At 35.9% G+C, this 21,285-nt stretch overlaps 1 protein-coding gene across 12 annotated transcripts in view; it reads right to left on the bottom strand.

The window, feature by feature from the left end:
- The window catches only part of LOC145268612 (uncharacterized), a 746,770-nt gene that overhangs the window by 585,925 nt on the left and 139,560 nt on the right, over nucleotides 1–21,285 (bottom strand). For 11 of the 12 annotated variants that reach the window (XM_080124076.1, XM_080124069.1, XM_080124074.1 and 8 more), the window contains exon 3: nucleotides 7,969–10,725. The exons of the other annotated variant lie outside the window; for it this stretch is intronic. In XM_080124076.1, the coding sequence (XP_079980202.1) occupies nucleotides 7,969–10,725 (2,757 nt within the window). The remainder of the gene's footprint in view (nucleotides 1–7,968; nucleotides 10,726–21,285) is intronic. 12 annotated transcript variants of the gene reach the window in all.

Below are 21,285 nucleotides of genomic sequence, written 5' to 3'. Positions count from 1 at the left end.
TGGGTGTCAAAAAAAAAATGTCCCATGAATACTCAGGATAATCAGGGAAAGGAGTTAACCTACTTTTAGATATAACGTAAACATTTGTGAGTGTCAAAAAAAAAAAAATGTCCCATGAATTCTCAGGATAATCAGGGAAAGGAGTTAAACTACTTTTAGATATAACGTAAACATTTGTGGGTGTCAAAAAAAAATGTCCCATGAATTCTCAGGATAATCAGGGAAAGGAGTTAAACTACTTTTAGATATAACGTAAACATTTGTGAGTGTCAAAAAAAAAATGTCCCATGAATACTCAGGATAATCAGGGAAAGGAGTTAACCTACTTTTAGATATAACGTAAACATTTGTGAGTGTCAAAAAAAAAAAAATGTCCCATGAATTCTCAGGATAATCAGGGAAAGGAGTTAAACTACTTTTAGATATAACGTAAACATTTGTGGGTGTCAAAAAAAAATGTCCCATGAATACTCAGGATAATCAGGGAAAGGAGTTAAACTACTTTTAGATATAACGTAAACATTTGTGGGTGTCAAAAAAAAATGTCCCATGAATTCTCAGGATAATCAGGGAAAGGAGTTAAACTACTTTTAGATATAACGTAAACATTTGTGGGTGTCAAAAAAAAAATGTCCCATGAATACTCAGGATAATCAGGGAAAGGAGTTAACCTACTTTTAGATATAACGTAAACATTTGTGAGTGTCAAAAAAAAAAAAAATGTCCCATGAATTCTCAGGATAATCAGGGAAAGGAGTTAAACTACTTTTAGATATAACGTAAACATTTGTGGGTGTCAAAAAAAAAATGTCCCATGAATTCTCAGGATAATCAGGGAAAGGAGTTAAACTACTTTTAGATATAACGTAAACATTTGTGGGTGTCAAAAAAAAAATGTCCCATGAATTCTCAGGATAATCAGGGAAAGGAGTTAAACTACTTTTAGATATAACGTAAACATTTGTGGGTGTCAAAAAAAAAATGTCCCATGAATACTCAGGATAATCAGGGAAAGGAGTTAACCTACTTTTAGATATAACGTAAACATTTGTGAGTGTCAAAAAAAAAAAAAATGTCCCATGAATTCTCAGGATAATCAGGGAAAGGAGTTAAACTACTTTTAGATATAACGTAAACATTTGTGGGTGTCAAAAAAAAATGTCCCATGAATTCTCAGGATAATCAGGGAAAGGAGTTAAACTACTTTTAGATATAACGTAAACATTTGTGGGTGTCAAAAAAAACTGTCCCATGAATACTCAGGATAATCAGGGAAAGGAGTTAAACTACTTTTAGATATAACGTAAACATTTGTGAGTGTCAAAAAAAAAATGTCCCATGAATTCTCAGGATAATCAGGGAAAGGAGTTAACCTACTTTTAGATATAACGTAAACATTTGTGGGTGTCAAAAAAAAATGTCCCATGAATTCTCAGGATAATCAGGGAAAGGAGTTAAACTACTTTTAGATATAACGTAAACATTTGTGGGTGTCAAAAAAAAAATGTCCCATGAATACTCAGGATAATCAGGGAAAGGAGTTAACCTACTTTTAGATATAACGTAAACATTTGTGAGTGTCAAAAAAAAAAAAAATGTCCCATGAATTCTCAGGATAATCAGGGAAAGGAGTTAAACTACTTTTAGATATAACGTAAACATTTGTGGGTGTCAAAAAAAAAAAATGTCCCATGAATTCTCAGGATAATCAGGGAAAGGAGTTAAACTACTTTTAGATATAACGTAAACATTTGTGGGTGTCAAAAAAAAAAAATGTCCCATGAATTCTCAGGATAATCAGGGAAAGGAGTTAAACTACTTTTAGATATAACGTAAACATTTGTGGGTGTCAAAAAAAAAATGTCCCATGAATACTCAGGATAATCAGGGAAAGGAGTTAAACTACTTTTAGATATAACGTAAACATTTGTGGGTGTCAAAAAAAAATGTCCCATGAATACTCAGGATAATCAGGGAAAGGAGTTAAACTACTTTTAGATATAACGTAAACATTTGTGGGTGTCAAAAAAAAAAAATGTCCCATGAATTCTCAGGATAATCAGGGAAAGGAGTTAAACTACTTTTAGATATAACGTAAACATTTGTGGGTGTCAAAAAAAAAATGTCCCATGAATACTCAGGATAATCAGGGAAAGGAGTTAAACTACTTTTAGATATAACGTAAACATTTGTGGGTGTCAAAAAAAAATGTCCCATGAATTCTCAGGATAATCAGGGAAAGGAGTTAAACTACTTTTAGATATAACGTAAACATTTGTGGGTGTCAAAAAAAAATGTCCCATGAATACTCAGGATAATCAGGGAAAGGAGTTAAACTACTTTTAGATATAACGTAAACATTTGTGAGTGTCAAAAAAAAAATGTCCCATGAATACTCAGGATAATCAGGGAAAGGAGTTAAACTACTTTTAGATATAACGTAAACATTTGTGAGTGTCAAAAAAAAAATGTCCCATGAATACTCAGGATAATCAGGGAAAGGAGTTAAACTACTTTTAGATATAACGTAAACATTTGTGAGTGTCAAAAAAAAAATGTCCCATGAATACTCAGGATAATCAGGGAAAGGAGTTAACCTACTTTTAGATATAACGTAAACATTTGTGGGTGTCAAAAAAAAAATGTCCCATGAATACTCAGGATAATCAGGGAAAGGAGTTAAACTACTTTTAGATATAACGTAAACATTTGTGGGTGTCAAAAAAAAATGTCCCATGAATACTCAGGATAATCAGGGAAAGGAGTTAAACTACTTTTAGATATAACGTAAACATTTGTGGGTGTCAAAAAAAAATGTCCCATGAATACTCAGGATAATCAGGGAAAGGAGTTAAACTACTTTTAGATATAACGTAAACATTTGTGAGTGTCAAAAAAAAATGTCCCATGAATACTCAGGATAATCAGGGAAAGGAGTTAAACTACTTTTAGATATAACGTAAACATTTGTGGGTGTCAAAAAAAAATGTCCCATGAATACTCAGGATAATCAGGGAAAGGAGTTAAACTACTTTTAGATATAACGTAAACATTTGTGAGTGTCAAAAAAAAATGTCCCATGAATACTCAGGATAATCAGGGAAAGGAGTTAAACTACTTTTAGATATAACGTAAACATTTGTGAGTGTCAAAAAAAAATGTCCCATGAATACTCAGGATAATCAGGGAAAGGAGTTAAACTACTTTTAGATATAACGTAAACATTTGTGGGTGTCAAAAAAAAATGTCCCATGAATACTCAGGATAATCAGGGAAAGGAGTTAAACTACTTTTAGATATAACGTAAACATTTGTGGGTGTCAAAAAAAAATGTCCCATGAATACTCAGGATAATCAGGGAAAGGAGTTAAACTACTTTTAGATATAACGTAAACATTTGTGGGTGTCAAAAAAAAATGTCCCATGAATTCTCAGGATAATCAGGGAAAGGAGTTAAACTACTTTTAGATATAACGTAAACATTTGTGGGTGTCAAAAAAAAATGTCCCATGAATACTCAGGATAATCAGGGAAAGGAGTTAAACTACTTTTAGATATAACGTAAACATTTGTGGGTGTCAAAAAAAAATGTCCCATGAATACTCAGGATAATCAGGGAAAGGAGTTAAACTACTTTTAGATATAACGTAAACATTTGTGGGTGTCAAAAAAAAATGTCCCATGAATTCTCAGGATAATCAGGGAAAGGAGTTAAACTACTTTTAGATATAACGTAAACATTTGTGGGTGTCAAAAAAAAATGTCCCATGAATACTCAGGATAATCAGGGAAAGGAGTTAAACTACTTTTAGATATAACGTAAACATTTGTGGGTGTCAAAAAAAAATGTCCCATGAATACTCAGGATAATCAGGGAAAGGAGTTAAACTACTTTTAGATATAACGTAAACATTTGTGAGTGTCAAAAAAAAATGTCCCATGAATACTCAGGATAATCAGGGAAAGGAGTTAAACTACTTTTAGATATAACGTAAACATTTGTGGGTGTCAAAAAAAAATGTCCCATGAATACTCAGGATAATCAGGGAAAGGAGTTAAACTACTTTTAGATATAACGTAAACATTTGTGGGTGTCAAAAAAAAATGTCCCATGAATACTCAGGATAATCAGGGAAAGGAGTTAAACTACTTTTAGATATAACGTAAACATTTGTGGGTGTGAAAAAAAAATGTCCCATGAATACTCAGGATAATCAGGGAAAGGAGTTAAACTACTTTTAGATATAACGTAAACATTTGTGAGTGTCAAAAAAAAAATGTCCCATGAATACTCAGGATAATCAGGGAAAGGAGTTAAACTACTTTTAGATATAACGTAAACATTTGTGAGTGTCAAAAAAAAAATGTCCCATGAATTCTCAGGATAATCAGGGAAAGGAGTTAAACTACTTTTAGATATAACGTAAACATTTGTGAGTGTCAAAAAAAAAAATGTCCCATGAATTCTCAGGATAATCAGGGAAAGGAGTTAAACTACTTTTAGATATAACGTAAACATTTGTGAGTGTCAAAAAAAAAATGTCCCATGAATACTCAGGATAATCAGGGAAAGGAGTTAAACTACTTTTAGATATAACGTAAACATTTGTGGGTGTCAAAAAAAAAAATGTCCCATGAATACTCAGGATAATCAGGGAAAGGAGTTAAACTACTTTTAGATATAACGTAAACATTTGTGAGTGTCAAAAAAAAAAATGTCCCATGAATACTCAGGATAATCAGGGAAAGGAGTTAAACTACTTTTAGATATAACGTAAACATTTGTGGGTGTCAAAAAAAAAATGTCCCATGAATACTCAGGATAATCAGAGAAAGGAGTTAAACTACTTTTAGATATAACGTAAACATTTGTGGGTGTCAAAAAAAAATGTCCCATGAATTCTCAGGATAATCAGGGAAAGGAGTTAAACTACTTTTAGATATAACGTAAACATTTGTGAGTGTCAAAAAAAAAATGTCCCATGAATACTCAGGATAATCAGGGAAAGGAGTTAAACTACTTTTAGATATAACGTAAACATTTGTGGGTGTCAAAAAAAAAAATGTCCCATGAATACTCAGGATAATCAGGGAAAGGAGTTAAACTACTTTTAGATATAACGTAAACATTTGTGGGTGTCAAAAAAAAAATGTCCCATGAATACTCAGGATAATCAGAGAAAGGAGTTAAACTACTTTTAGATATAACGTAAACATTTGTGGGTGTCAAAAAAAAATGTCCCATGAATTCTCAGGATAATCAGGGAAAGGAGTTAAACTACTTTTAGATATAACGTAAACATTTGTGGGTGTCAAAAAAAAAATGTCCCATGAATACTCAGGATAATCAGGGAAAGGAGTTAAACTACTTTTAGATATAACGTAAACATTTGTGGGTGTCAAAAAAAAATGTCCCATGAATACTCAGGATAATCAGGGAAAGGAGTTAAACTACTTTTAGATATAACGTAAACATTTGTGAGTGTCAAAAAAAAATGTCCCATGAATACTCAGGATAATCAGGGAAAGGAGTTAAACTACTTTCAGATATAACGTAAACATTTGTGGGTGTCAAAAAAAAAAATGTCCCATGAATACTCAGGATAATCAGAGAAAGGAGTTAAACTACTTTTAGATATAACGTAAACATTTGTGAGTGTCAAAAAAAAAAAAAAATGTCCCATGAATTCTCAGGATAATCAGGGAAAGGAGTTAAACTACTTTTAGATATAACGTAAACATTTGTGGGTGTCAAAAAAAAAATGTCCCATGAATACTCAGGATAATCAGGGAAAGGAGTTAAACTACTTTTAGATATAACGTAAACATTTGTGGGTGTCAAAAAAAAAATGTCCCATGAATTCTCAGGATAATCAGGGAAAGGAGTTAAACTACTTTTAGATATAACGTAAACATTTGTGGGTGTCAAAAACAAATGTCCCATGAATTCTCAGGATAATCAGGGAAAGGAGTTAAACTACTTTTAGATATAACGTAAACATTTGTGGGTGTCAAAAAAAAAATGTCCCATGAATACTCAGGATAATCAGGGAAAGGAGTTAAACTACTTTTAGATATAACGTAAACATTTGTGGGTGTCAAAAAAAAAATGTCCCATGAATTCTCAGGATAATCAGGGAAAGGAGTTAAACTACTTTTAGATATAACGTAAACATTTGTGGGTGTCAAAAACAAATGTCCCATGAATACTCAGGATAATCAGGGAAAGGAGTTAAACTACTTTTAGATATAACGTAAACATTTGTGGGTGTCAAAAAAAAAATGTCCCATGAATACTCAGGATAATCAGGGAAAGGAGTTAAACTACTTTTAGATATAACGTAAACATTTGTGGGTGTCAAAAAAAAATGTCCCATGAATTCTCAGGATAATCAGGGAAAGGAGTTAAACTACTTTTAGATATAACGTAAACATTTGTGGGTGTCAAAAAAAAAATGTCCCATGAATTCTCAGGATAATCAGGGAAAGGAGTTAAACTACTTTTAGATATAACGTAAACATTTGTGGGTGTCAAAAAAAAAATGTCCCATGAATACTCAGGATAATCAGGGAAAGGAGTTAAACTACTTTTAGATATAACGTAAACATTTGTGGGTGTCAAAAAAAAAATGTCCCATGAATACTCAGGATAATCAGGGAAAGGAGTTAAACTACTTTTAGATATAACGTAAACATTTGTGAGTGTCAAAAAAAAATGTCCCATGAATACTCAGGATAATCAGGGAAAGGAGTTAAACTACTTTTAGATATAACGTAAACATTTGTGGGTGTGAAAAAAAAATGTCCCATGAATTCTCAGGATAATCAGGGAAAGGAGTTAAACTACTTTTAGATATAACGTAAACATTTGTGGGTGTCAAAAAAAAAATGTCCCATGAATACTCAGGATAATCAGGGAAAGGAGTTAAACTACTTTTAGATATAACGTAAACATTTGTGGGTGTCAAAAAAAAATGTCCCATGAATACTCAGGATAATCAGGGAAAGGAGTTAAACTACTTTTAGATATAACGTAAACATTTGTGGGTGTCAAAAAAAAAATGTCCCATGAATACTCAGGATAATCAGGGAAAGGAGTTAAACTACTTTTAGATATAACGTAAACATTTGTGGGTGTCAAAAAAAAAATGTCCCATGAATACTCAGGATAATCAGGGAAAGGAGTTAAACTACTTTTAGATATAACGTAAACATTTGTGAGTGTCAAAAAAAAATGTCCCATGAATACTCAGGATAATCAGGGAAAGGAGTTAAACTACTTTTAGATATAACGTAAACATTTGTGGGTGTGAAAAAAAAATGTCCCATGAATTCTCAGGATAATCAGGGAAAGGAGTTAAACTACTTTTAGATATAACGTAAACATTTGTGGGTGTCAAAAAAAAAATGTCCCATGAATACTCAGGATAATCAGGGAAAGGAGTTAAACTACTTTTAGATATAACGTAAACATTTGTGGGTGTCAAAAAAAAATGTCCCATGAATACTCAGGATAATCAGGGAAAGGAGTTAAACTACTTTTAGATATAACGTAAACATTTGTGGGTGTCAAAAAAAAAATGTCCCATGAATTCTCAGGATAATCAGGGAAAGGAGTTAAACTACTTTTAGATATAACGTAAACATTTGTGGGTGTCAAAAAAAAAATGTCCCATGAATACTCAGGATAATCAGGGAAAGGAGTTAAACTACTTTTAGATATAACGTAAACATTTGTGAGTGTCAAAAAAAAAAAAAAATGTCCCATGAATTCTCAGGATAATCAGGGAAAGATATGTGATACAAGCTTCGGAAAATGGGATTTGAAAAGCTAGCGCCATAGAGGAAGAGCACTTTAGCCTGCAAAAATGCTTGGATAGCTCCATCGGCATTCTCTGGTAGGGGCGCCTCAGATGGTTAACAATAAACGAGAGAGAAAAAAATAAAATAAGAATAAGAAACACTTACTTTTTATCTTCCGATGTTCCCTTCTCTGGAACGCTTGCAAGCTTTGCTACTTTCTTCTTCCGTAGAGATTTCCTCAGCTTTAAATTTTCTCCTGGATGCAGACTCCTGACCGACGGATCCTTCGGAATATTCTCATCGTCGAGATAGGCGACATTCTTCATCAACAGTTCATCAAGATGGTTATCTTTAATCGCGGCCAAGACTGGTTTCTCGTCGTCTAGACTGGCCGAAACATGCACTTTCTTGTTTGGGGCCATTCCAAATGACCGGGTACGTCCGAGGTTGGATATTCTCATTGCAAGGATGTCCTTCCTCGATTGGGCAGCATCTTTCCCTCTAGCTTCGCTCATCGTGCGACCAAGTGGTTTCCGAGGTACCTCTTCATCTGTATCGGTCTTGCTTTCAGCAGCTCGGACCATTTCTAAAACAGAAAGTTTCTTCTTGTTTTCATCGGCACTTTCGTCCTCAATTTGGTATCGTCTGTGCTCAAGCCAGTCCAGCTCCTTCTGTAAATCGTAGTCAACACGTTTCTGATCTTTCTTGACATTAACCGATTCGAGAAGTCTCTTTGTATACAGGACTGTACTTGGTGGAGGCCTGGTCCGTAATTTTCCAACAGCTGTTGGAATTTCTTCCGCTTGGTTTTCTGGAACAGCATTGATGTTAGCCATATCAGAGTGCGTGTCATAATATTTTGACTTAGATGAGCCATAGCTGGAGGAATTGTCTTTTGTTTCGGAGATTTTAACAGAGGAGTTGGAGTGATAATTGTAATTACCAGCTACCGTCTTCGGTTTACTGTCATCGACAAGAGCCGAAGTCGTAGTTGTAATATTCTGATTGTTGATAGAGTTACCAATAATAGATTTGGCCTTTTCTACCTTCTCTAAAGGAGATGCAGAAAAGGAACAAGAGGAGACAACTGGTAATTTTTGCTCTGTATCTTTATCGGGTGAGGCTTTCAAGGATCGATCGGCATAAAATGTGTGTTTGCTTACTTGCGGCACGATTTCAGGCAAATACGATGTTTCTTCCGAAGTTGGTCGGATATCTTCAGTTTTTTTGCCTGATATTTCTTCCTGGGAAGGGCTTATTTGAGATAGGCTGACCCTTTTTTCACTGACGACCACATCCGGTTCGGGGCTCAAAGTTAATTCATCATAGGACGTGATTTCTGGAAGGGATTCAAATTCGGTCAAGCTTAGCCGTTTATCCTCCGGGCTGATATCGGATTCCGATGTTAACTGCTGGTACGTAGCGTCTTTTTCGTGATCACTTAGTGACAACGAGCTCGGACTTAATGAGTCCATTTCTTGCAATGGAGACGGTTGCAATTGATCTTTATTTTGAGGAAAAGTAAGTGTTGTATCAGGTTTCAAAGATGCAGATTCTTGCTGAACAGTGGTTGCTGCATCCTGTGAGTTGGTGTCCTCCTGCGCGTCCATTTTTGCACACACTGCACTTATTTTGGCCCGCCGACCAATGAGCTCTGCGGATAAATGCTGGCTGTTCCGTAGCATCCGTTCTTGCCGTTTCTTTGCTCTGTCGGCAATATTTTTCGAGACTTTCAGGCCGCATATGATCTTTGACGAATCGGCAGTAGCAGATCGAGTGGCACTTGTTTTGGCGGCCGTCGAAGATTCCGTGGAAACATCCACCGGTTTTATGCTTTTGCTCTTTTCTTCACTCAACGTCTTCATCACGGATGCTGGCTCAGTTTCCTGAATGGTTTCTGGATCCAATTTCGACTTTATCTTCGAGGCTAATTCTCTTCGCCGTAGTTCTTTATAGCGTGCAATTCTTTCAGCCCGGCTCTCAGCAGTATCTTTTGAAGAACCGGCTTCATCACTGAAGCTCGAAAAGCTATGTGATGAAAGTTTTTGCTGACGGACAGGCGATTCCGATCCGTTGCGAGAACCCGACGGCGAATTTGGAGTCGGGATTCGAGACCGGCATGAATGATACTTTATATCACTCCGTTCGAATGTTTGCTTCGTGAGAGCCGCATCGATCGTTCTTGGAGGCGATAGCGCTTTAGATACGACTCCAGTTTTAGAATTCCCATTCGATACTAAGTATTCCGATTCTTGCAAAGAATTACTTGTGGGTGATGGAGACTTAATACCATCTGGGGATCTTTTATTTAATAAAAGAGAAGATGTTGAAGTACTTGTTATAATACCTGGATCAGGTGACGGATCCTTCTGAGCTGATAGTTTTGAATCTCGTTGTGTTCTTGAAGAAACGGTATCTACAGAATCAGAAGAACTGATGCCAGTCCTTCCAGTGCCAGGTTTGAGGCGTCCACTACCTCGTAAAAGCAAGCGGCTAGTCCCAGAGTCGCTCTTGTCCCCTTCTAAACTCCTCCTGTATGATGTCCGCATGGGAATGTTCGACGGAGAACCACCATCAGAATCTTGTGAAGACCTAGATGGACTTTCTGAGTGACCGCGTCCGAAAGATCTCTGACCCGGATATGTAGAATCTTCGTTAGCTTTTCGTCTTGGAGAAGGAAGATTTGATTCGCCAGTCATGCGACTGGATTTGTGTTCCGCAGGGTGCGGAGGATCGGTTTTGCTTGTCGTGGTATCCTGGTGCGTTCGGGATGATAGGCAACTGTTAGATGAAGTCCCATCGCGATTCATGTTGGATGCTTGAGGGATGCAGCTGGCCTTGGAAAGCTTGGCTGGAGATTCCCCCGAGATCTCTGAAGTATCATTTTTCCTGCTGGACAAAACGGATCGACCAGCACTGAAACTGAAAAAAAAAAAAATAAAAAATAAATAAGAAATTTGAAAATGGCAAATTTTTAACAAAAATAAATAAATAAAAAAATACTAGTTGCCTTCAATAAATTTCCAGACTTTTTTGTACAGGCATTTAAAATTGCTGTAGACTCTTGAAAACTCAGTATGTTATTGCTATACATCTTATGAGATGCCTGACCAGTTTTTATGGTTTCACATTCAAATGAACAGCTAGAGCAGGAATTGGAATACACCGTACTTAAAGCCTGATTGTCACAGCTTGTGAATTTCAAAACTGCAATCTGGACGTGAGGACACCTTAGAAGAACGATATGCAATAAAAGTCTGTTTTGAACTGGAAAAAATGCTACATAAACGAATGGAACACTTCAGACTGTTTTTGGACCATCTTGCATGAATCGAGCATCAGTTTTTGAGTGGCATAAGAGATTCAAGGAAGGCAGGGAATCTGTGAGGGATAATGTAAGGTGTGGGAGGAGTAAGGAAGTCAGAACACCAGAGTTGATTGGCCAAATATGTTTTAACTTCAATAGGGATGGTATAATAAAATTGTGGGGTCTGCATTTGCGCCTGGCCTCCATGGAATGGAAATAGGCACAAACTTTAATAAAAAACTTTTCATATCTATCTGTGTAAGTATACTTTGATAATTATGTTTCAGTTTGAAGATATATGGTATAATAAAATTATGGGGTGTTCATTCGCACCTGACCTCCATAGAATGGAAATATGTCACAAAGTTTAACAAGGTTTTTTAATATAGATCCACAGTATATTGTGATAAGTGTTTCAGTGTGAACAGGTATGGTATAATAAATTATGGGGTTTATCTATTTTATTTTTACTTTCATCATATTTTGCTTTGGTTTTGATACCCCCAAATTCGAAGCTATCTCTTTACAACCCTTCCTTTTCATAACCTATCATACTCTCATAAATCAGTCCATTATTTTTACTTTCATCATATTTTGCTTTGGTTTTGATACCCCCAAATTCAACCCAAATTTACAACCCTTCCTTTTCATAACCTATCATACTTTTATAAATCAGAGTTGATTCTCTGTAGGCTGTTTCTGAACCCAGTCAACGACGGGTACTTTTGCTAGTATATATATATGTGTGTGTGTAAAACCTAACAATAAGCCAGTGAAATGCCTTTTGTTCCTCGTGAGTTGTCATTCAGACTGAATAATATAAGCGCTTAATGCCAAGAAACATATTCGGACTTAGTTACAACAATTAAGCAATTATTACTAAAATATGTGACTTATATAATTGAAATGTGGTTAGCGTTACTGAAATTTAAGTATTCGTTCCGCCATGTCCAATCCCAATGTTACCAAAAACAAAAAGTGCAGAAATTCTGCAGTTTTCGCAAAAGATATCATTACTAACCAAGCAGAAATGATTTAAAAAAAAAAAAAAAAATGTGATTATATTAACGTGATTTTGACTTTTTAAGGTTGACCAATATCTTCCTTTTCTAATGTATAACTAATGTAAAACTGGAAAAAATTATGGCCCATTGACTAAAATTGATGGTTAAATATGGTTACATTTGTACCTATTTTTGCATTAAATACTAATTCTTATTAATACCTAATTGTGCATCAAATGGATACCATAACACTAAGTTTGCTGCACCTTAATAGTGAAATGAACAGACTATATATATATATATATATATATATATATATATATATATATATATATATATATAATTTTCAGAATGTGAGAGAGAATATATAATTATTTCCACAGAAGACAACGTCGCAGCTCAGAAGAGCCATGAAAGCCAACAAACAGGAAGTCCAAGACTTGAGTTTCGCCCTTATCAGTTCGTTCGTTGTTTTTGTTTTACGGCATATCAACCTTTTTCAGGTTATTTAATGCCGAATCTAGTTATTTTGAGGAACGATTTTTAATGGAGTATATTTTTTTTTTTTAAGTCAGATTCTATTTAACCCATAGTTGGGACCCTAACAGGTACTACCACTCCGAGTCAGAGTAGACCTGGGAGCAATGGCAATTAAAGGGTGGCACCACACTCCCCAAGGCCCGCAAGGTGGAGCCTCACCATCGGATATGGTTTTAGGTCATATCCAGGACCCCCCTTATCAGTTAGGCACATCTGAACTCAGGATTTGAAACTCGAGTCTCATGTGTGCGAAGCAAGCACTCTACTAACTGAGCAAATGTGCCGCACACAAGAAAGTCTTATTGTTAGAGAATGGATAGAGAGAGAGAGAGATGTGCGAGTTATAGTGTAGACACGTTGACCGGAAGTTAAGATCAGCTGATTGGATTGCGTGCGAGTCATGTGATCAGGTTAGCTGAATCGAGGAGATTTGGTTGCGACTTGGACAACAGCGGACAGCTTTGCCGTTGTCTCCTCCCCTTCGCTGGGGGTGGGGAACGAACGCTGACGTGGTAGAAATAAGACCTAGAAGAAAAAAACAACACAGGCCAAATTCACTTTCCACCTTCTGCAAGACATCTGGGAAAGTGAAATAAACTATAGAACCAATTTCTTGTCTTGGTGTGAAATAAATCTTCGTCCCCAAAAACAGGTATCAAATCTCCCTCCCAGACGAGAATTTCCAGATAGACCAACAAAATGGCAGAAGGTATGTTCAAATGACATGTCACACACATATTCACACTTAACAGCATATGAACATATGTAATAGAAAGACCACTAGATGATCACACACAAACGACATTAAATCTGATAAGATAATCAAACACACAATTTTTTATGAATAGACACGTTTTAAAATATCATCTCCATTCCAATTTCAACCAATATACAACAAACGCTCAGTTTATGATACAACGTAACATTATTACAAATCAAATAAACCACAACGAAATCTTACAGTGGAATAAACCTACCTTCATCTCGAACAAGGGATATGATCATCACAAAAGGAAGGTGGGCTCTCTCTACCGTGCTAGAAAACTTTTAACACCCGAAAGTATCCTGTACCTCTATAAGGCCACTATTCGCCCATGTATGGAGTATTGCTGTCATATTTGGGGCGGTGCATCGGCTACTAGTCTCTCGCTCCTTGACAGGGTTCAAAAGAGAGTCGCAAATCTGATAGGTCCTAAACTGGCATCAAAACTTCAGCCTCTGTCCCATCGTCGAAACGTTGCATCCCTCTGCCTGTTCTACAAGTATTATAATGGTGAATGCTCTGAAGAACTGCAAGCACTTGTGCCCCCACGACGTGAACACCCTCGACAGACCCGACAAGCTGCAAAATCCCACCCCCACACTGTAGAGATCCCTAGATGTAAAAGATCTTTCTACTCCAGTAGTTTCTTCCCCAGAACCGCTGGACTTTGGAATTCCATTCCAGGTCACTGCTTCCCCAACTGTACTGAAATGCATAAGTTCAAGTGCAACGTGAACCAACATCTCACTGCCCTAATCCCTACATAGTACCCCAGTAGTTGTTTCCCCTGATAGTAGCCCCCTACACCAAAGTGGCAATGTGCCTTGTTTGGGGTGAAAATGTAATAAAAAAAAAAAAAAAAAAAAAAAAAACAATAATTATATATTCTCTCTCAAATTCTGAAAATTTTATAGCTTATTGCTCGTTAGGTAAGCTTGTCATGATGACATCCTTAGCGAGTATAAAATCCTACCAGTGAGACGGCGGCTTGGGTTAATACCAATGGCAAATACAAAGAGCAAAAAAAAAGGACCAAAGAGGTCGGCTCTTCATCGAGAGAGAAAAGGTATCCGTCCAATATTGTTGACGGCTGCTGACAAGTCTAAGTTACAACTTTGAAAACATTTACTTATTTTTTTAGTTATATATGAGGTGCCTTAAACAATTGATTGAGATTGTCGGACTGACTTCCTCATCTTGGTTGTTATTGTCACAACGTTTCGGCCGTTTTGCCCTCCGGCCTTCGTCAGGTGTTTTGTATCGAACTGTGATGAAGGCCGGAGGGCAAAACGGCCGAAACGTTGTGACAAAAACAACCAAGATGAGGAAGTCAGTCCGACAATCTCAATTAATGAAAACACCTCATCTCAAAAATACAGACAATTACTGCCTTAAACAAGTTTCCAGACTTTTTTTCGTACGGGCACTTTTATTGATAGTAAACATATGAAACTCTAGTCCCCCTTGTAAGTAATCTCCTCCGGCTGCAATGCACTTGTACCATTCCAACATTTTCTGGAAGGCCCAATGGAAGTCCTTTCATGTGAGCATGTCGATGACCCTCATAGCAGCCTCCAAGGTTTTCCTTGAGCTTAGGAAATAATCAAAAGTTACATAGAGCAAGGTCTGGACTAAAGGAAAGACGAAGAACTGTTTTGATGTTTGTGACAAGAATACAGTTGTGAACTCGTGCATTCGTGCAAATCTTCTGCATCTTCAGTTCCTTGCGAATAATTGTGTGTACAGTTCCCACACTGACATCAAACTGTGCACTTATTGTCTCTCTAGACACACGACGGACCTTATCCATGAAATTCTTTATTTGGCCAATCAACTCTGCTGTTCTGACTTCCTTACTCCTCCCACACCTCTCATCATTCCTCACAGACTCCCTGCCTTCCTTGAATCTCTTATGCCACTCAAAAACTGATGCTCGATTCATGCAAGATGGTTCAAAAGTATTCTGAAGCATTCCATACATTTCTGTGGCATTTTTTTTTCTAAGTTTATAATTTTTTTTTTTTTTTTGCATATCATTCTTCTAAAGTGTCCTCACGTCTAGACTGCATTTTTTAAAGTCATCAGCTGCGACAATCAGGCTTTCGTAGGGTGTATTCCAATTCCTGCTGTAGCTGTTCATTTGAACGTGAAAACATAAAAATGTGTCAGTCATCCCCGTAAGATGTACAGCAATAACAGACTGAATTTTCAAAAGTTTACGACAATTTTAAATGCATGTACAAAAAAAAAAAGTCCGGAAATTTATTGAAGGCGTCTTGGAAGTGTTGAATAATAATTAGTTCTAAGTGACCGTCTTCCGGAGGTTGAAGGTCCAATCCTCAATACGGGCAATGCAATACAAAGAATACAATTACAAATTATTTGATTTCTACCAGGTCATGGCTGATGGAACAATAAAACAAGCAACTCCTTATTCGAAATCTCCTGGAGATTTCGAGACACACCTGAAGAAGGTCAAAGGTTACATCGGTTGAAACCTTATGAGATTAATGTCTGAGTAACTGAAACACAGGATTTGATTTTATTTGTTTTTCGACATTTTTTTTTTTTTTTAAATTTATTTAAATTTAAAAAAAATTTTTTTTTTTTTTGGACTATTGTTCTCATGGTTGTTTTTTCGCATCAGAGGTTACATCGGCTGAAACCGATTCTTATCTATATATCTATAAAAGTGAACGTGTCTGTCTGTCTGTCTGTCTGTGTACATTTCCCTACGCAATAACTCTGTCAATTTTTAGTCTATAGACTCGAAATTTGAAATACCGGGTACTGAGATTTGGGAAAATTGATGTGACGGGTGTCAGCCAGAAATTTGGCTGTTAAGGGGTCAAATTTCAACGATTTGACCTTTAAGAACTCTACCAAACTCCTCCGACAATTTTGGGTCTAGACACTTGGAATTTTAGATATAGGCTCCGTGAACATGGATCTAACTTAATAAAGTGATTTGAGCCCGAAACAATAAATTTTAAGGGGTCATAATAGGGGTCAAAGTTTTAAAAAATTAACCATTTTTTTTGTTTTTTTGCTTTTTTTGCACAGCATACACCTCCAAACACCCGAGCAACGCCGGGCACCCCTGCTAGTATATAATAAAGTTGTGATTTCAAAAATAAAAAAATATATATATATATCCATCTGATTTTGGTGCATCAGATTGAATCAAAATCGAAACGAAAACTTATGAAGAAATTATATATCTAGAAAAGTGAACGTGTCTGTCTGTATGCATTTCCCTATGCAATAACTCTGTCAATTTTTAGACTACAGACTCGAAATTTGATATACAGGGTACTGAGATTTGGAAAAATCTATGTGATCGGTTTTCGGCTAGAAATTTCACTGTTAAAGGGTCCAAGTTCAACGATTTGACCTTTGAGAACTCTACCAAACTCCTCCAACAATTTTGTGTCTAAACACTTGAAATTTTAGATATAGGTTTCTTAGACATGGATCTAACTTAATAACTTGATTTGAGCCCAAAACAATAAATGTTAAGGGGTCATAATAGGGTTCAAAGTTAAAAAAATTGACAGTTTTTTTTTTTTGTTTTTTGCTTTTTTTTTTCCTCCAAACATCCGGGCACTGTCAGGCACCCATGCTAGTATATATATATATATATATATATATATAAATTAAAAAAAAAAAACTTGAGTGCCATCATCTAGACTCGAAAATGAAACCAAAACTTATGAAGAATTCTTGATAGAATTAGTTATTACAAGAAATGGAAGGTCATAACAATTAAACGACAGCACTCGGAAGAAAACAGATGTAAGCGTGACACAAAATAACACACACGCTATCGTATTAATATATAGAGAACTAGCAAGACTTGTGGAAATTCCACGGTGGCATCTTTTGTATGTAATATATTGCTGCTGCGCATTCTGTGGACGTTCAGTGTGAATCTAAACCCTGCGACATTATTGTACCTATTCACAATACCTCCTCACGGGACAGAGTTAGACACCAGGGTCGTTTTTTAACGTGGAGAAAAGGTACAAAAATAAAAAATTGTCTCAGTCGTGAAGGACTGCTCCTCCACCAAAAGAGGACAAGAAATGGAAGTGCAGCATCTGAAGAACAGATACTACACTTTGATCTTGGCCGACATTATTGTAGCCCTTTTGTTAAAACTGCGAAAGTTTTATCTAAGTAACCTGGCTAATGTAGTGTCAGAATATATCTGGTTCTTACAGTTGATCACCAATACCCTTATAGGAGTCTGTGACATATTTCCGTTGAAAGAACAGATACTACTCTTTTATCTTAGCTAGAAGATCAAGAAGGTATATTTTAGTTTCACGTACGGCCCAAATGCGACATCATTTTTTTTTTTTAATTTATTTTTATTTTTTATTTTTTTTACATTGTGTCTTCGGTGATCGGGAGATCTTATTTATTAAAAAGGAGAATAGTAGGTAATGGCTAGGGCTATGACAACAGCATATTCTTTTCATTGTTTGGACTCTCGTATATTTATCCGTGTATGCCTTATATGCTTTTATATAGAGTGATGTGGTTCTCCGTTGTCCGTGTCGGATATATACTCAAGAGTCTATTCTCGTATTGCCTACGCACAGTTCAAACATTTCAAAATACAACCGCTAGAAACAACGCACGGCTCATTACAAACAGACTTCTTTCTCCAAATTTACAACATGGCAAGGGAGAAGGAAAGGGGGGGGGAAAGAAACAAAACATACTGAAGATGGAGTATACCTCTGAAATATATTTGTGATAAATTTCAAACAAATAAAATATTTGTTTTCATAATATTACGTTGTGATTTGGCTTTCAAGCACACTTGATGCGTATTCTATTTTAATGATAAGAATATTCTCTTGTCATAGACCTAGTAATAACATACTACGAACATTAAATTAGCGTATCTATATATAAATTTAATGTTCGTAGTATGTTCTATCACCTTCTTTTTAATAAATAGGATCTCCCGATCGAATAATTTATAATCTGGAAACAGTGACACATACGTACGTACGTTAAAGTTATTACGGTATTAATATATAGATAACTAGCAGTTCTCCCGGTGTTGTCCAGTCGTAAAATATGCATAAATATATTTTAATTCATACAGGAACTGAGACATGTGCATGCAAGTATTATGTTATTTTTACACAATTCACTTCCTGCAAGTAAAAAAAAAAAAAATGAATAAAAAACTCAAACTGAGATCGAAACCAAAACCTAAAAACAGTGAATCAAGTACGATAACCATCATGCCAGCTTGACACGTTCTTTGAAAAGGGTTTTCAAACCTACTTATCCTTGACATAAGGAAACTCATGGTAACCATTCGCGCATGTGCATTTGCGAAACAGTTCACAAACAGATAAAAATCCGTTGACCCCACCCCTCAAGAATCCATTTTCCAATTTTTACCTCTTAGCAACCCCCTTTTTTTTCCGGGATGAAGCCCAATTAAAAAGTTTTCCAGATGTCTGAATATCCTATATACCAAGTTTCAAGTCTGTAGATCAAAGAATTCGTTGAATATATATGGCGGTTGAGAAGTGTCCTCACACACATTCTCACTTTAATAGATATATAGATAAAACTAGAGTTTTTATCCAGTTAAAAACGAGCAAAAGTTATGGGCCGTTGATTAAGAATGAGTACTTTATGCCAAATTGATGGATGAATGCTTTGATTTGTGTTTATTTTTATATGAAATATTAATCCTTATTAATCTTTAATTGTGCACCGAACGGATACCATAATGTTTAATTTGCTGCACTTTATCATAGCTAATGTCCATGCAAAATTTCAGCCAGATCGCCCCAGTAGTTTCTGAAAACCTTCTAGAGTAAATGCGGTATTGTGGTAACCTCACACTTTTCGACAAAATATTTGAGTCCATAATTAACCAAGCTCTAGTCCATCACCTTACAGAGGCTAAACTTCTGACCACCAATAATATGGATTTAGGCAAGCCCATTCCACAGCAGACATCCTAACTGTAATCTCTGAACGTATATACCATTCACTTGACAAAGCAGGGGAGGGTAAAGCAGTAGCTCTAGATATATCTAAGGCTTTTGACAGGATATGGCATGGTCTTCTCAGGAAAATCAGATCACTAGAAGAATACTTAACATAATTAAATCCTTCTTAGATAAGAGAAAAATCCAGGTTGTCCTCGACGGTCGTACATCTAAACAATATGATATAAATGCGAGAGTGCCTCAAGGGTCTATCCTTGGACCTCTATTAATCCTAATATTCATAAATGACCTCCCTGACAAAGTTGTCTGTGAGATGGGTATATATTCTGATGACACCACGCTCTATAACAGACACGACAGGAAAGCAAATGAACACATATCTAAAGTAATGGCAGAAACACTAGAGGATGACCTCCGATCTGTAGTGAAATGGGGACAAAAATGGATGGTCACATTCAATGCTGCCAAAACTAAACTGGTTTCCTTCAATAATTAGAAGAAACCTTCTCTACCACCAATAGCAATGGCCAATGACTATCTGAAAGTACATCTATTAAACTCCTCGGCCTAACGTTCACAGGAAACATGAGTTGGAACAATTACATTGAAAGTATTGCCAGGACCGCTGCGAAGAAGGTAGAAAGCTACTAATGCTCGAAAGTATCCTGTACCTCTATAAGGCCACTATTCACCCATGTATGGAGTATTGTTGTCATATTTGGGCTGGTGCATCTGCTACTAGTCTCTCGCTCCTAGACAAGGTTCAAAAGAAAGTCGCCAATCTGATAGGTCCTGAACTGTCATCTAAGCTTCAGCCTCTGTCCCATCAATGAAACGTTGCATCCTTCTGCCTGTTCTACAAATACTTTAACTGTGAATGCAAGCACTTGTACCACCTCAACGTAAATACCCCCGACAAACCCGACAAGCAGCTAAATCCCACCCCTTCACAGTGGAGATCCCTAGATGGAAGAGAGCCTTCTACTCCAGTAGTTTCTTCCCCAGAACCGCTAGACTTTGGAATTCCCTTCCGGCTCCCTGTTTCCCCAACTGTACTGACATGCAGAAGTTCAAGTGTAACGTGAACAGACATCTTGCTGCCCAACTCCCTACATAGTACCCCTGTATCTTATGTCCCTGATAGTAACTCCCTATACCAAAGTGGCAACGTGTCTTGTTTGGGGTTAAAATGTAATATAAAAAATAAAAAAAAGGAAAAAAAATCCTATTAATTCCTAACTGTGTATCGAACGGATACCCTAATAACTAGTTCACTACATCCAATAACGAAAGTACCTACAAAAATTCGGCCAGATCAGCGTGCTAATTTCCGAGAAAAAGATGGAACGGATATACAGTAGCAGTATCAGAATTTTTGTAGGAATTTTTGACACCCCTAACACGAAACTGCGAATACAATATAAAAATCTCGTAATTTCTCTGTTAAAAGTGGGTTATTTATTTTCTTTATGGATTATACTTCCAAAATAAACTATTACAGTTGCTTTAAAAGTAATAAAAATATTTTTATTTTTTTTTTAAAACAGTAATGAATTTTCCGAACTCAATATTTTTCAATTTTTAAACTCAATATTTTTAAATTTTTAAATTTTAAAAATCTATCAAAATTTTTCTATTGATTCTATTTTTACGATATTTTCAGGGTCAATGTGAAATTTTATGTTCTTTCCAATAAACCGAATATAATATTTTAGACAAACGTTTTTTTTAAATTCACGCCCCCCCCATTTTCACGCCCCCCCCATTTTCACGCCCCCCCCATTTTGAAATGTCTATTAAAAAGTAAATAATTAATTTATGTTTAATAGGTTTATATATCACAAATTGAAGAGAAAAGGTCAATAAATAATATATTCA

This window comes from Euprymna scolopes, chromosome 44 (assembly GCF_053919585.1).
Source record: "Euprymna scolopes isolate OS-2025 chromosome 44, ASM5391958v1, whole genome shotgun sequence".
NCBI lineage: Eukaryota > Metazoa > Mollusca > Cephalopoda > Sepiida > Sepiolidae > Euprymna > Euprymna scolopes.
Note: the sequence above shows the minus strand (reverse complement) of the source record. Positions and strands in the feature narration are given on the sequence as shown.